At 45.6% G+C, this 17672-nt stretch overlaps 1 protein-coding gene across 3 annotated transcripts in view; it reads right to left on the bottom strand.

Annotated features, from left to right (window-relative positions):
- The window catches only part of LOC126195328 (RNA-binding protein fusilli), a 1033937-nt gene that overhangs the window by 292042 nt on the left and 724223 nt on the right, over positions 1-17672 (bottom strand). For all 3 annotated transcript variants that reach the window (XM_049933898.1, XM_049933895.1, XM_049933897.1), the window contains one exon: positions 10872-11015. In XM_049933898.1, the coding sequence (XP_049789855.1) occupies positions 10872-11015 (144 nt within the window). The remainder of the gene's footprint in view (positions 1-10871; positions 11016-17672) is intronic.

The following is a 17672-nucleotide window of genomic DNA, read 5'->3' as shown; positions in this document are numbered from 1 at the left end:
ACTACCTGCCACACGTGTAGGCATCAATGCTGCGTTTCTCATCTCTGGTGCAGTAACAGCTAGTAGGCCAGTGAACTGCCGATTTGCGCCTTAGATGCCTGTAAATCGGGAGGCACCTCCATGGACTTGCAGCAACTACGTCACGGGTCCCATCCCGTCACAACACTGCTCTGCTGGCTAACGGGAGAGGACGCCGCATTGCAAGAAAAAGGTTGATCGATTCAACGGAGCGAGTGGGAGTTGTAGAGGACTGATGTTCATGTCACACGGGGAACGAAGTTTTAGTGCCTAACATTTGTTAACTTTCAATATTGTCAAGAGCCTCGTGTACGTGAACTGATATTGGTAGCCGCTTCATGAAACGCATCGTTTGACACGCGATGTCGAGCTACAGGTGCTTGAGCCCACTAAATAGGATACGTGGGTGGCGTTTCTGTTAGAGGAAACACTGAACACCTCTACTTGCCGCAGCCAGCGTGGCTGCAGGGGCTTCCTTTAACTATCGACCGGAAAGCAATTACCATACGCGGCGTGTAAAGACCCCTACTGCTAGCACAGCGGCAGCCAGCATTTAGTTCCGCAATTACGTTACGGTTCTCAGAGCTTGCGAAGAGGCTGACCCCTACAAATGCCTCCACAGTTCCGACGTTCTAGTTTATTTAAAGGCACGAGACGTCACGAATGTCCTAACTGAACGATCCTATAACGCCGAGATTAATAGAAACAGACTGACGAGAAGTACGTACGAGAATATCCGTACCACCCGTTCTCTCCTCGACCCTCTTCAATAACGAACACCCTCAGCACCACACGTGAACACAGCAAATTACTTTTCAGTAATACACTCCTGGAAATGGAAAAAAGAACACATTGACACCGGTGTGTCAGACCCACCATACTTGCTCCGGACACTGCGAGAGGGCTGTACAAGCAATGATCACACGCACGGCACAGCGGACACACCAGGAACCGCGGTGTTGGCCGTCGAATGGCGCTAGCTGCGCAGCATTTGTGCACCGCCGCCGTCAGTGTCAGCCAGTTTGCCGTGGCATACGGAGCTCCATCGCAGTCTTTAACACTGGTAGCATGCCGCGACAGCGTGGACGTGAACCGTATGTGCAGTTGACGGACTTTGAGCGAGGGCTTATAGTGGGCATGCGGGAGGCCGGGTGGACGTACCGCCGAATTGCTCAACACGTGGGGCGTGAGGTCTCCACAGTACATCGATGTTGTCGCCAGTGGTCGGCGGAAGGTGCACGTGCCCGTCGACCTGGGACCGGACCGCAGCGACGCACGGATGCACGCCAAGACCGTAGGATCCTACGCAGTGCCGTAGGGGACCGCACCACCACTTCCCAGCAAATTAGGGACACTGTTGCTCCTGGGGTATCGGCGAGGACCATTCGCAACCGTCTCCATGAAGCTGGGCTACGGTCCCGCACACCGTTAGGCCGTCTTCCGCTCACGCCCCAACATCGTGCAGCCCGCCTCCAGTGGTGTCGCGACAGGCGTGAATGGAGGGACGAATGGAGACGTGTCGTCTTCAGCGATGAGAGTCGCTTCTGCCTTGGTGCCAATGATGGTCGTATGCGTGTTTGGCGCCGTGCAGGTGAGCGCCACAATCAGGACTGCATACGACCGAGGCACACAGGGCCAACACCCGGCATCATGGTGTGGGGAGCGATCTCCTACACTGACCGTACACCACTGGTGATCGTCGAGGGGACACTGAATAGTGCACGGTACATCCAAACCGTCATCGAACCCATCGTTCTACCATTCCTAGACCGGCAAGGGAACTTGCTGTTCCAACAGGACAATGCACGTCCGCATGTATCCCGTGCCACCCAACGTGCTCTAGAAGGTGTAAGTCAACTACCCTGGCCAGCAAGATCTCCGGATCTGTCCCCCATTGAGCATGTTTGGGACTGGATGAAGCGTCATCTCACGCGGTCTGCACGTCCAGCACGAACGCTGGTCCAACTGAGGCGCCAGGTGGAAATGGCATGGCAAGCCGTTCCACAGGACTACATCCAGCATCTCTACGATCGTCTCCATGGGAGAATAGCAGCCTGCATTGCTGCGAAAGGTGGATATACACTGTACTAGTGCCGACATTGTGCATGCTCTGTTGCCTGTGTCTATGTGCCTGTGGTTCTGTCAGTGTGATCATGTGATGTATCTGACCCCAGGAATGTGTCAATAAAGTTTCCCCTTCCTGGGACAATGAATTCACGGTGTTCTTATTTCAATTTCCAGGAGTGTAGAATCTGAAAGTGAAAGAAACGTCCAGCAATAGCTAAGGCCACCATTTCTTTCTTCATTTGCAAGAACCTGGAGCTGGGAACTAAACAGACACACTATCAAACAACGGTACTGTCCACGATGACATGCGAGTGTACTATCCTGGGCAGCAACAAATGGTTAAAATGGCTCTGAGCACTATGGGGCTTAACATCTGAGGCCATCAGTCCCCAAGAACTTAGAACTAATTAAACCTAACTAACCTAAGGACATCACACACATCCATGTGCGAGGCAGGATGCGAACCTGCGACCATATCGGTCGAGCGGTTCCGGACTGAAGCGCCTAGAACCGCTCGGCCACAACGGCCGGCTGGGCAGCAGCACAGAAGACAAACATGGTTATAATAGGCCTACAAATTATCCAGAACTGTACTTAGGTGAGTATTGGACGCTTCTCCTTGGACAAGAATAGCCTAACGAAAAACATTAGGCCATAGAGACGGACATCATACAGGAGACGATCAAGAAATTCGCTAAAAGAACACACAACGAATTAAGCAAAGTCAAAGATAGAAGAAGACACCCAAAAAGTGTGGAAACTATAGCGACGTAGATCTAATAAGAACAAAAAGCACGTATGCTACTGCCTGAGACCCCACAACAAACAAATTCCAAGCTCAAGCAGAGAAGCAAGCAAACGTGAAACAAAGCAGTCAAAGATAAAAACTATGCAGAATAACGACTCAAAAGGGGATGATTGGAGCGGATGGAAATGAACGAATTGAGACAAAGCATCATAACCTCCGAACAAAACTGCGATATACGGCAAGCTGGCAGATCTATACACAACGTATATGAAAAAAAAAAACACCAAAACGAAAGGGAGGGTCCAACCTTTCACCAGCGCAGATTATTTTCCGGGAAATGATCAGCAGTGATTCATTTTTCGTTGGCGAAAACAACTAATCGCAGCTAGTTGTCACACCCGTAAATCGTTACGTAATTGTGACTGAACGATGTGGCGCGGTAGCAAGACACGGGACTCCACTTTCGGATGACAGAGGCTCAAATTACTGTTCGGTCAGGCACACCTAGGTTTTCCGTGATTTCTCTAAACTGTGCACAAGTGGCGGGATGGTTTCTTCGACAGGACCGATTTCATTTCGCCATCGTTCTCCAGACCGAGCCTGCGCTTCGTCTCTAATGAATTTGTCGATGGGGCGTTAACCCCTAATCATTCCGATAGAATCAGTCACAGACATTTTTTTCAGTTCTTTGGTATTATTTTATCTAAGAGCAAAGTGCCTTTTAGAATATGAACAGCACATTTTGTTGAACATAGTCTACGCTAGGCTGCTTAGTACTCAACGCACAAACGTGTGGCTTATGGGGAGCCGCTCGATCATTGTACCCCACTCTTTCTAACTCCCTACGCACATTACGCAAGCTGGACTGTTGTTAGCACTTTGGAACTTACGATTCCTTCCGTTGATTTCATACGATTTTTTTCAGCTACCTTCCACAATGCTCAACGGTCCCTGTCCGTTACTACATGGGGTCAGTCTTGTCTTGGATATGTGCTTGTTAAGTGTAAACATGAAGGAACGATCACAGCTAAACCAATAATCGATCTGGGAACCTTCGGAAGTGTTGAAGCGCCTATGGTGGATTTGTTACTCAGGTAACATCTAATGAATAGTCCACGTTCGAAGTCCCTGTGAACTTCCTGACCGACCCAGTCTGCTGTTACTGATTTTCTACTGAAAAACAGAGCAACCGTTGAGCTCAGTGGCAATTGCTACTTTACTAATCTGTAATTATCCGCCACCGCCCCTGTTAACAGTGTACTGTCGTATTAAATGCCCCGGACCAAGTTTATTAATCAGTCAGCGTTGAACCTGTAGAGTACTTGGTTTGTTTCTCTCCCACGGGTACAATCAAACCGTCCCCTTGACGTCGCAAGAAATCTTGAGATACTCTATGAAGTGCCACACTATAGCTCAGACCAGAAAATACCTTAAGTTGCTAGCACAGTAAGTATCCTGACTCCCAGGCAGTTATGAACGTCTTCCGGAAATCTCTCCTAGCAACAGCGCCCCTTTTACAAGACCATTTCGGTCTGCAGCACCGAAATTAAACAACGCGAAGGATGTATCGCAGATACTGGACTTGAGTGTCAAAGTGGCACGATATTTCGATGGCAAATCTAGACGCCATCATCTCGTGATCTGATCTGACGTACTGAGGTGCTATCGCTTTGCGTGCTACGAATATACCAACTACTCCAATATCTAAACCGAGGAACAAACGTAGCGGGCAACTATACATCACCTGATGATGGTGCCTTGGTTTCATTTGAAATATCAAGCCGCTATGATACACACACGACGCCTAACATTCATAAAAACTTCAAACCACGTTAAATCACACCCTGAGTTGAAATCCGGATCTAGTAACACCCCACCAACAAACCATCCCCGTCACAATGGAAAAGATAGGCTACGCTTCTATTCGTTTCTAACTTCACAGAGGTTCTCCCGTGACACTTAGACTGTAAACAAGGACAGTTTACACAGAATGTATTCTGCTAAAAGGAAATGTAACGCCAGTAACACCAGTTACTGTTAAGCCAAACCATGTCCTCCGCTGCGGCTTCACCCGGAATTGTTGCCGCGCAGTTAGAACTTCTCCGAAGTCATACGGAATGGAAGAGGAGCTGCTGATAATTTGAATAAAATTTTGGGTGTTACGCTGCGACATTAAAGAACGCTAACAATTATTTAAATAAAAAGCTTTTTAATGTAACGCGTTTTTAAAACAGACTAAGAAGTATATTGTAATTTATCCTAGCCCCATACGGACTCCTAAATTCCTGGCAGTTTGTGTGTGTGATTTTTAATTGCTATTACAATGCTTCCAAAATTTAAAACGAAAAAGGTGAGGCGCATGCAACAGACAATAGGAGTGTAGTGAATAGCTGTCGTTGACAAAAATCACACAATTCGTATTATTTGCAATACAATTAAATTGTCAGTTACTTGGGTACTATTCAGGCATAAATTATCTACTGCAAGTGCGCCCAACTTCTTTGTTTTGAATTTTACAAGTATTGTCATAACAATCAAAAAACCACAAGCACTATTTTTCAGGGCTATTTGTATGGGGTTAGGAACGTGTACGGGACAAGGAGAAATTATTTTGTACTTTTCAGTCCGCTTTAAAAACGCGTTATATTAAAAAGTATTATTTATTCAAATTACGATTTTCTGATTTTTTAATCTTTTTGTCTAAATCTACATGTACACAGATCCTCCGCAAGCCACTGTAAGGAGCGTCGTGGAGGGTACACTGTACCACTACTAGTCATTTCCTTCCTGTTCCAGTCGCAAAAGAGCGCAGGGGAAAAAACGATTGCATATATGCTTCCGTATGAGCCCTAATTTCTCGAATCTTCTGGGTCCTTATGCGCACTGTATGTGTGAATTGCTTTAATCGATATCTAGCATTAAGTATTCTCCGCCACACACCACACAAGAAAGCGAGTTACTATTGCATTTCTTTCACTTATGAGTTATGTTGAAAGTTTCAAGTCCCCAAAAGTTAGTTTAAAATGAATTGCATAATAGCTACCGAACAGACAGACAGAAGACAGCAATCAAATAAAAACATGGTATGAAGTAATCGCCCTGAAGAGAAACGCTGCAAAGATGGTCGAAACGTCGGTTTCATGGTTGTGTTGGTGTTCCGTAATGATACGGTCTAATACCCAAAACGATTTTATTGAAACTGACGCTACCGAGTAGCTACTGGTAACATTGGTTACTCGAGCAGGTCTGTCTAGGGTGCACTATTTCTTAGCACATTCATTTCTATCGACAGTCTCACGTGTGTAACACGACGGACTCAAAACAATTTTAATCTTCTAGAAGAGCAAACTTATGACAAATACTGACAAAGCAACTACTTCATGTTCCACAACAGAGCGAACTGCTCAGTAACACTTTAGGGCACGTAGCCTATGAACAAACATTCCTCTGCAACCTGATTAGAAATCACAACGGACGTATACCGGCGTTATGTTCCGTCAGTTACTTGTCGAACACCTGTTAGGGACAGGAGACCGTGTCAAAAACCTGTTCCGCCTGACCAGAATGTCGCGTGTATCCCTAAACCGAAAACGAAGGATAGCTACAAGGCCCTGGGACAGCTTTCACAGCCTAAATATAATTTCTCCTCAGATCAGTGACACTCCCGTTTTTATTTCCTGGATTTCCAACTCTATGCTATAGGCCTACTGGAACTTGAACACAAAGTTTCTCAAAATAATCGGATGTCGTCGACGTGGATACAGCATCACGAGGCTGCGAGTACACGTCTTGCAACATGGGACAAAGGTCAAGGGCATCTTCATTGAACGGTGTCTCGATCTGTTGGTAAATACCACAAATACAAAAAAGATGAAAGCACAAGTACTTTGGCACTCGCTCAACGTTCATTCAGGAGTCGGCATATTCTTAAATTTTATGTGACAAGACCACGTCGCAACATTGCAGGCATCTCTCTGTGTGTGTGTGTGTGTGTGTGTGTGTGTGTGTGTGTGTGTGTGTACACACACACACACACACACACACACACACACACACACACACACACACACCTTGTTATGCAGATATGGCTGGCTTACGCTTATTTTCCATCTCTTGCATAGCAAACTTCCGGGAAACAATACTTGTAACTTCCCCGCATACGAATGGTAAAAGAGGCGCAAATTTTAAGCCAATTATGTGTACCATCGCTTTTGCAGAATCACAGAGCATGTCTAGTTTTGAAAAGAAAGAGAAAAAAAATGTACTACTAAGTCCAAATGGAATTAAGATGGAATAAAGTTATCAAAAACTGGCGGCTCGCTAGCTCGTACCACACGTGTCATTATCCCACGGTAATATGTACACAAGTCATCTTGTAAGGCGGATAGTGAGAGGTTCTACACTGGATCCATCTCGTAACTACTCAACTACATAAAAAATTCTTATAAATGTGCGACTAATAATTTTGGGCCAAGATAAAACTAACCGAACTCTTCACGCACGGGTTAAAATTATTTTTCCCGTTAAATGCTCCGTAATTTTCCGGAAAACAAGAAAATAAAGTTATAGGAAAAGGACTGTTCCCATATAAGTTCTCTTTAACTATTAATTCTTTTCAGTCTCCATCCTAAGAACGAGTTATCAGATCCATTGCCGAGTCAGGCTCTTTTCAGCAAAAAACAAGGCTAACGGGCAGTGGAACAGAGGGTATTACCAGTTCTGGACTGTTGGGAAAGCAAATGAACGATTTCGATATAATCAATTTGGCATACGAGAATATGTTCCAGAAAATCGTGCGAGTGGTTCTTCGTTACGGTACTGCTCAAATCTTTCTCGGTGACGCATGAAACTGGGCGCAAGGGAAATATGAGGGTTGGAACTTTAATAGTGGCAAATATTTATTTACGACTTACACAAAGCAGACATGAATCAAAGTTTTCCTGTCCTTGAGAGTTGTCACCAGCATTGTGTATAACTCCTTGTCGGCAATGTGGAAGCCGTAGGACACATTTAGCAGCGCCCGATGTGTTGATAAATCGAGTGGAGAGGTCTACTGCCTGACAAATCTCTGTAACAGTTCTGAAAAGAATTCCATAAAATGGTTCCTTCATCTCAGGAATCAAGCCCCTTCGATCGACCAAATCAGTCGCCAAGTTGGTGCCACATGAGACCGGGCATTATCCTACAAAATGATGGGCGGATCCTGCAGGAAGTGTCACCGCTTCTTTCTCTAAGCTGTTCACTTTTGGAACACACCTGCAATCCACACCACGGTCCCAGGACTTAAGCCCTTGTAATTTGAACTTGATTCCTAAGATGAAGGAAGCACTCCATGGCATTCGTTTCAGAACTGTTACAGAGATTCGGGAAACAGGCAACTCCTCTCGAACCATCAACACAACTGGCGCTGCTAAAGCTATCCTACGAGTGCCACATCACTGAGAACTGGTTGTACACAATTCTGGTGACTACTCTGAAGGGCATTAAAACTTTGAAACGTTTACCTGTTTTGTATAAGTTGTAAATAAACATTTCCCACTATTAAAAGTTCCAACCCTCGTGAATTTGCGAACAACACACACTTCCTAGATTTTCGGTAAGTATTTAGTGTACCAAAAAGTCGAGCGATATACTGCCTACCATCACGCGAAGTAATTTACTCAAACGTACAATTGGCTCTAAGAGTTTTTGACAGATAGAAACCAGTACATTATACAGGAAAATGAGGAATTGTGATGCTAAATGCAAACGAAAACCAGAATCAGTTATACAAATTACCAGAATGAAGGAAGAGGACGAAACAGTGTTTGACAGCGGTTTGCGTCTCTCTTTTCCTGTTTGTCTAGGACGTGCAAAAGCAACAATGAAAAAGAGAACAAAAGGTCACAAATACTCAAGTGCCTGTCATCCTTGAGGTAATGATAAACCCAAACTAAGCTGCTAGTGATTCAAATTTTTACAGTGTAGTGATACGGAAGTTCTGCATTGTCTCATTGAAATTCGCCGCCTACACGACATATAGTACTGTATCTAATCTAATTTGTGTGTCATAATATTTTTGCTTAGTATAAACTACGAAGTGCTGATTACTTTTATTTGTTACGCGTAAACGGCGGAGGTCTAGCGACCGTTGACCCACTATGCCTCGCGTGGGCTAACGAGTTTATCGTACCACCGGATACAGTATCCAGTTATTCGTCGTCCATCCAAGCAAATAGAAGCTCGAAGCTGTATAAGTTCTGATTTGATTGTGCTCGACAGTGAAATCAATGAATAAAAACTCAATACCATGTACGTCTTTAGAGTTGTTTTCAGGCTCCTCTCGAACACTCGTGACAAGTACGTCTTTACGGACTGAGTTGAGGCATTTTTTACGTGCCCTATCTTTGTATACCATGACGACATGAAAGTATTTTATGGAAAATAACTAATATTCATTTAATGATGCGTATTACCTTATGAATCCAAAACTATTATTCCAGTGTGGCTATTATGGAAGTTTAATCGGATGGTTAGATGCATATAAAATTATTTAATTTCGGGAAATTATAGACCTCAGAAGAATATTTTTGGTTTCGTAAAACTTAGACGACATGAGTTTACAAAAGAATACTTTGGCGTTTCATGGATCGGACAGAGCTATGAATTACATGCTGACCGAAAGTGGGCAGTGCGATTACTTGAGAACTAATCCTTTGGTATGCGAACGTTGGAAAGTATTAATTTCTTGTGTAACTGCTGGCGCAGAAACCAGTGGAGCAATGAAGCGACTTAATAACTAAATTTTACAACTTCTGAAACAAATAACTGAAAATTTTCCGTTTTTGCCACACTCTTCCTCAACCTACCCATGTTCACAAAATTAACGATTATAGAATTGTATGAAGTCTCAGACGAAGTTGAAGTGTTGACGGGTCGGAAGAACATCAACTATACACTTGTATGTGAATGTCTTGGCATCTGTTCTTTTGGACAACTCTGCCACACGAGCACGCTTCCCATCCTACCCAAACTCCCAGACTGCTGCACACTATTAGCGTAGCGTTACACCAAGCCCCCATCTCGTGCACGAAACCGAAGTGGCGAGAAAGGGATTCACGGGCAGGTGACGATACGCTAGTAGCGTACAGAAGGCTGGGAATTTGGGTAGGATGGGAAGCTGTGCTCGGATGGCAGAAGTGGTTAGGGCGACGGCTCGCGTTATGCGTCAGATCTGGGTTGGAGTCTGGTCCGGTACACATTTTCAGCTTCTGCCTTTGGTTCATTACAACGGCCGAGTGCGAGCAATGACATTGAAAAGCTCTGAACATGAACTACGTTTCACATTCTGTTGGACCCGCAGCTTAGTAAAATTCGGTACATGACATTATGGAAATGAATGCTCGAAAGGAGTTGCAATAAGGTAATATGTCTTTTTAATATCTTACGCGACAGGTCTGTATCGGCCTATTGCCATTCTCAGGTGACCTGCGAAATAATATCAGTAAGATTAAATGCACATAAATTATGGCTGTTTCACGTTTACATTTGCGCTGTTACTTACCCTTAGTTGGAAGCGACGACCGTATTCCATCTACAGTAAAGTCTGTCATATCTCGGTAAGTATAATAGTTCTTGTAGTTACGAAACGTGAAAATACGTTTTGAGACATTTTGACATTTCAGTTTTGACACTTCTTTAGTATGATGTCAATCATCTGTAGTATGCTACATATTCTCTGTAAACATCTAGTATCTTAGTAAAGACTGTCAAGACTCAACTATCAAAATATATGACAAACAAATTTTTACGATTCGTAACTACAAGAACTATTATACCTACCTAGATATGACAGAGAGACTTTACTACAGACGCAATGTGGTTGTCACTTCCAGCTGAACGTAAGAACCAGAGCAAATGTAAACGCAAACATCCATAATTGATGTACAGATAATATTATTAACGTTATTTTTCGTGTAAACTGTTTTTAAAAATATATTACTCTATTGCAGCTTGTTCTTTGAGTCTTAGAATACGCAGCAGCACGTGGCGCACTCACCGCCTGGATGGCGGCCTCCAGCGGCTGGCCGCTCTTGACGAGCTCCTCCGTGAGCCTCGTCTCCTGCACCAGCTGCTCCGACAGCACATTCTCGTTGATGTCCGCCGTCCGAGGCTTCACCAGGTACTGGTTCACGCCCACAACCTGCAACACGAAACGTCGGTCTCACATCATAAATCTACCACAACACTGTCTCCTGCAATACAAAAATCTCTCCTCTCACTCCAATTTTCGTTTCTTGGGTGCTGAGCCGGCTGCTGATATTTTTAGTTTCAATTCAGTTAGTATATTGCAATTTTCTATGACAGTTACAACGGCCACCAAAATATATTAGAGTAGCTCGTGATTAGTGATGTTACCATTCTTGTTAGGGTACATAATTGCGTCAAATGATACAGGGTGCGTCAAAAAAATGTATACACACTTTGAACTGTCATAGACAATTTATTTCCCGTCCTACAAGGTTAAATATCTGTGAGAAAGTAATGTTATGTTTCTTCAACAGGTGGCAGCAGTGGCAAGGAAGTAACTGCAACATGGCGGACGTGCGTTTGAGCTTTGAAGCTCGGAAGCAGATAATGAAGTGGTACTAGAAGTTTGAGACTGTAGCTGCGGTTCGAAGACAGTGGAGAAGTGAGTATGGTACAGAACCACCTTCAAGGTTAACAATTACACGTCTACGAGACAAATTCTAAATTCGTGGAACAGTGTGTGATGTACTTAATGGTCGATCAGGGTGACCTCGTACAGCTACAAGTGAGGATTCCACAACTGCGGTCTTGGAACTGTTTCAGCGTTCGCCTCAAAAATCTTCAAGGCAAGCGGCACGTGAGAGTAATGTAAGTGCTAGCAGTGTGCTACGCATTCTGAAGAAGGGCAAGTATCGTGTGTACATTCCAAGGCTGGTGCAACGGCTAAGTAACGACGATCCAGATCGAAGGTTAGAATTTTGTGAATGGGTTCAGGAGATGGTGAGACGTGAACCGGGATTTATGGGTAGCATAATTTGGTCTGATGAAGCCCAATTCAAACTCAATGGAACTGTCAATAGGCACAATCGTGTGTACTGGGCTAAAGATAATCCTCACATTACAGTTGAAAAGGCTGTGAATTTGCCTGGTGTAAATGTGTGGTGTGGTTTTTCTGCAAACGTACCTAACAATGCCTGCTGACTCCATATTCCCTGCCATTCGTGCATTATACGGTAATGATGAGTTTTACTTCCAACAAAATGGCGCCCCGCCGCACTATTATAGGGACGTACGAGCATACCTGGATCACAATGTGCCAGGCCAGTGGATAGGACGCAGGGGACCAATCTAGTTTCCTGCACGCTCTCCAGACCTCACGCCTCTGGATTTCTTCTTATGGGGCACAGTAAAAGATGAGGTGTACAAACATAAACCACGTAACCTGGACACACTTTGGAATGAGATTCAGGCGGTGTGCGCAGAAATCTCATTGGACACTTTGCTACTATGTACGGAATGAGTGGTGACTCGTACTCAGAAATGTATTGATGCTGAAGGCCACCAGTTTGAACAATAGTCTCATTTGCAAAGTACATTTATTTTTCCAATTGGACTTTAAGCTTTCCATTTCCAGAAATTTAACATTGTAGAACGGGAAATAAAATTTCTATGACGCTTCAAAGTGTGTGTACATTTTTTTGACGCACCCTGCATGTGATTACTGAAGAGCACGTAGATGCCGCGTACTTTGGTCAGACAGCGTTATCAACTTCTGACTTGTTTTGAATGGGACCTCATTGTGAATCTGAATTTGGGTGGTCGAATTGTGCAATATCCAGATTTGTACAGTATTCGGCTGAGACAGTGGTCCGATGTTGGGGGCTGCACGGGGACATGAGGGCAAGCGCTCATCGTCAAGATTACGGCTGACTGTGTCTGACAACAAGAAGGGATGATTGTCGTTCTGTACAACAAGCACACTGTAACCCGTTCGCAACTGCACCTGCCGTCTGGAAACAAGTCATCGAGTTCCTGCAATTTGGGTCATCCCACACCATTTGTCGGAGACTAGCAGCAGCGAGCAATACAATCCCATGTGCAGGCTGCCATTAACACAACACATGCGTCTGGTGTAGCGCTGTGACTGGGAAGTGTTAACTGCTGATGAATGACGTCATTCACGGTTCTTAACTATACCGGATGACCATCGCTGGAGGGTATGGCGTCGACCTGGGAAGAGGTCCTTTCCTTCCAATATTTTCTAGAAGCACAGCATTGATTCTCCTGACGTCATGGTGTGGCAAGCCATCAGGTATGGCTTCAGGTCACGGCTGGTAGTGATCGAGGGATCACTACACCCGGCCGGGAATCGAACCCGGGAACCCGTGATCCAGAAGCAGCAACGCTAGCCCCTAGAGTGAAATGAAATTGGAGCAAGACGCTTGGGACAGTCAGTTTCAGAAATCGTTGGGGGATTCAATATTCCGACATAAACAGTGGCGAGAGTGTGCCCAGAATACCAAATTTCAGGATAAGGCATTACCTCTCACCACGGACGACTCAATGGCCGTCTGGCTTCACTTAACGACCCAGGGCGTGTGTTGTCAGTGCTAACAGACAAGCAGTACTGTGTAACTGCAGGAGTCAATGTGGGACGTACGACGAACGTATCGGTTAGAACAGTGCTATGAAATTTGGTGTTTACGAGCTATGGCAGCAGACGACCCACGGGAGTGCCTTTGCTAGCAACAGGGCATCGCCTGCAGCGCCTCTTCTGGGACTACATCGGTTGGACCGTAGATGACTGGAAAACCGTGGCCTGGTCAGATGAGTCCAGATTTCAGTTGGTAAGAGCTGGCGGCGGGTTCGAGTGTGGCGCAGACTCCACGAAGCCATGGACCCAAGTTGTCAACATGGAGTTATGCAAGCTGGTAGCGGCTCCATTATTGTGTCGGCTATGTTTTTACATGGAATGGACTGAATTCTGTGGCCCAACTGAACCGATCACGGACTGTAAACAGTTATTTTCGGCTGCTTGGAGACCACTTGCAGCCATTCATTGACTTAATGTTCTCAAACAACCATGGAATTGTTGTGGAAGACAAAGCGCCAAGTCACTGGTCCACGATTGGTCGGGATTGGTTTGAAGAACAATCTGGGCAGTTCGAGCGAATGATTTGGCCGCCCAAATCGCCCGATATGACTCCTATTGAACTTTTCTGAGACAATCGAGAGGTCAGTTTGTGCACAACATACTCCACTGGAACACTTTTGGAATTACGGACAGCTATAGAGCCAGCATGTCTCACTATTTCTGCAGCGGGCTTCCAACGACCAATTGAGTCCATGCCACGTCGAGCTGCAGCACTACGCCGGGCAAAAAGTGGTCCGCCGACAGGATATTAGTAGGTATTTCACGACTTTCGTCATCTCATTCGGTTTAGCTGAATGACAGTAAGAGACGAACAATAACCAGTATTCTAGCAGCCCGTGTGTATTCGCTGATGATGCATTGCGGTAGCAAACAGCGCAGGGCAGAACGTTACATACCACGGATCAAGTTTTTCTCGTTTTACTGTTCCTGTTAACACGTATCGCATAAATTAATTTCGCAGTAACTTATTTCGGATCGCTCATCTAGTGGCCATGCAAAATTGCGCTTTAAAAATAGATTTGTTTGTACCGGGAAACAAACGAACGTTTTCCAGAGACGCTGGGCTTCGGATTATAGACATCGTGAGCAGCATTTACTTGAGCTGACTCCAGCCAGGCACTGCCAAAAGTAAATTACAAATAGCTGCCGAAACAGCAGAGTAAATACGTCTGACGACTCTTACGAGACACATCCGGTAAAATTCCAGTGATTTACCGCTGTCGTGCTGCGTGTTTGTGGCTTTCCCCCTGTACCTTACTCTGTAACTTCATACGGCTGGAACACCTGTGTAGGTTCCACCTACGATGTTGCCACAGGGTTAGGACAGCTGTTATTTGGAGACAGGGAAGCGGTAACCCCAAACCCACACATCTTAAGCCCGGACGTCAGCGCTGCGCGCCGCCCGCACCCTCGCAGCGCAGCGCGGGAGAGCGACCCGGTTTCGCAGTGAGTCGGCGCCGCAGCCTGCGGTATCGCGGAAGCGGACCCGTTTAAGTGCGTGCCCGGGCAAGTTTCTCTGGGCCGCACCTGCTCTCCCGCGTTCATCAATCAGCAGGGCCTGTCCCCGATACCGCTACCTGCCTGATCACGCACGCGACCCGACCTCGCACTAGGTTCCTTTCCTCCGTTGTGGCATGTAATTGGGTATCCGCCGCGCAGGTATACGTTGGCTTGTCAAGACATTAAACCGTGTCTCGTGTAACATGGGATGTTTACCACATGTACCTGTCTGGCAACTGTTGGTTCAAAGTATTTACTACTGACGCGAGAACGTGCTTCAAATTTATGTGCGGTTCATCCGTGCATAAAGCAGACGTAACTACAGTACTGAGTCTCTTTCTTAATAGTAAAACTATTGCAGGAGAGTTAATACACTGACTTAACAGATAGCACGTGATAGTGTTTAGGTAGGGATCGCGAAACTACAGCGCACACAGAGGAGTTTAGGTCAACTAAACACTAGCACAGGTGAAATCCCAATTTTATGGTATATGGTATAAAGTATAAAGCAACTTAACATGCACCTCAACATTAGGGGTTTCGCTATAATGAAGTAATGAATAACCACTAAGAAGTACAGAAAAGAGCAAGAGGAATTATAAACGGAACTTGCGAAACAAGGAGAGACTCCCATTTCAGAATGTTTTCGTGCATAGAAATTAATAACAGCAGTTCACCATATAGAAAGTAGAGTAACTGTTACAACAGTTTCTAGCCTAACAAGACGGCACATAACGCACTAATTCATTACTTGAAACTGGAAGACAATTAGATGTACTACTACTACTACTATGAAAACTGATCTAGTTTTATGTCCGTCAATGAACCAAACGCTCATATGATTGAAGTTGTCCAGCGTGGACGTCAGTACCAGACAGTCCCAGAAAGGAAATCCAAATTTAGTTTTTCCATATTGGCTCTCACAGCTACATCAGCCATCTTGTTTTTACACCGTACTAACTAAAGTAATTTCTTGCTTTTCGGAAGCATCTGAATCACTAACAAAGCTATGCTTATTACTCGAAGGACAGCCGTATGGGATATCAAGTGAAATTTGTGACTGGATTGAAGACATATAGATACAGATGGCGCAGCATGATGTCTTGGATGAAGAGCCGTCGACAAGTGCACTAATAATTTGGGGTGTGCCACAGGGGAGTGTGTTGGTATCTTCGCTGTTTATGTTTATATTAGTGATCTTGCAGACAAAATAATTACGTCAGACGTCTCACAGATTACGCGGTTACCAATGAAGTTGTAGAGTCTGAAAAACGCTGCACAAATCTTCAGTCAGATCTTTATGACGTTTTCAAGTGATGGAAAGATTGGCAACTTGGTTTAAATGTCCAGAAAAGAAAAAAAGGTAAGTATACTATGATTTTTTTTTTGTGGTTTTAGGGCGCACAACTTCAATGGTCATTAGCGCCCTGACTACGTTAAGAATGCACCGCGAGGCACAAGTTTAAAACAACAACTAAAAGGGAAAACACGATAAAAGACAGACTGACAGGCAAAGGATTAAAAAACAGCATCATCAAATGTCCTTAGAGAGGTTTGTCAAATTGATAAAACGAAGAACGCGAGCAGCTGCTCGTGGGTCATCCGCTAAAATGGCATATAGAGTACATGGCAGGTTAAGATCTAGACGCAGTGTGTTAAAATCCGGACAGGACACTAAAATGTGGCGGACCGTCAGCAATTGCCCACATGGGCAGAACGGCGCCGGCGCAGCCGTCAGCAGATGGCGATGGCTGAACCGGCAGTGTCCAATGCGTAACCGGGCCAAAACGACCTCCTCCCGCCGAGAAGGGCGGGAGGAGGACGTCCAAGCCGCGGGAACAGGTTTCAAGGCCCGAAGCTTGTTGTCTGTAAGTGCAGCCCTATCGGCATGCCACAGCGATAAAATGCGCCGACAAATTACCCTGCTACAATCCGACGAAGGGACACAACAAGAAGCTGTCCGAGGCTGGAGGACCGCAGCCTTGGCCGCGGTATCTGCAGCTTCGTTCCCAGGGATACCGACATGGCCAGGGACTCACATAAAGCTAACCGGAGAACCGACGTCCACCTGCTGCTGAAGAGAGCGTTGGATCCGGTGCACGAAAGGGTGAACCGGATACGGATCACTGAGGCTCTGGATGGCGCTCAGGCAATCGGAGCAGATGACATAAGCAGAATGTCGGTGGCGGCAGATGTAAAGAACAGCCTGGTAGAGGGCAAAGAGCTCAGCTGTGAAGACCGAACAATGGCCATGGAGCCGATATTTGAAACTTTGTACCCCGACAATAAAAGAACACCCGACCCCGTCATTGGTCTTTGAGCCATCTGTATAAATGAAGGTCATATTGATGAACTTCGAACGAAGTTCAACAAAACGGGAGTGGTAGACCGAACCGGGGGTAACCTCTTTTGGGAGCGAGCTGAGGTCAAGGTGAACGCGGACCTGAGACTGGAGCCAAGGTGGCGTGTGGCTCTCGCCCACTCGAAAGGTTGCAGGGAGTGAAAAATTAAGGTGTTGAAGGAGGCGACGAAAGCGAACTCCAGGGGGTAGCAGGGCAGAGACATACAACCCGTATTGACGGTCGAGAGAGTCGTCAAAAAAGGAACGATAAGACGGGTGGTCGGGCACTGACAGTAGCCGACAGGCATACCGACAAAGCAGTATATCGCGCCGGC

The sequence above is a fragment of the Schistocerca nitens genome, chromosome 7 (genome assembly GCF_023898315.1).
Source record: "Schistocerca nitens isolate TAMUIC-IGC-003100 chromosome 7, iqSchNite1.1, whole genome shotgun sequence".
Taxonomy (NCBI): Eukaryota; Metazoa; Arthropoda; class Insecta; order Orthoptera; family Acrididae; genus Schistocerca; species Schistocerca nitens.
Note: the sequence above shows the minus strand (reverse complement) of the source record. Positions and strands in the feature narration are given on the sequence as shown.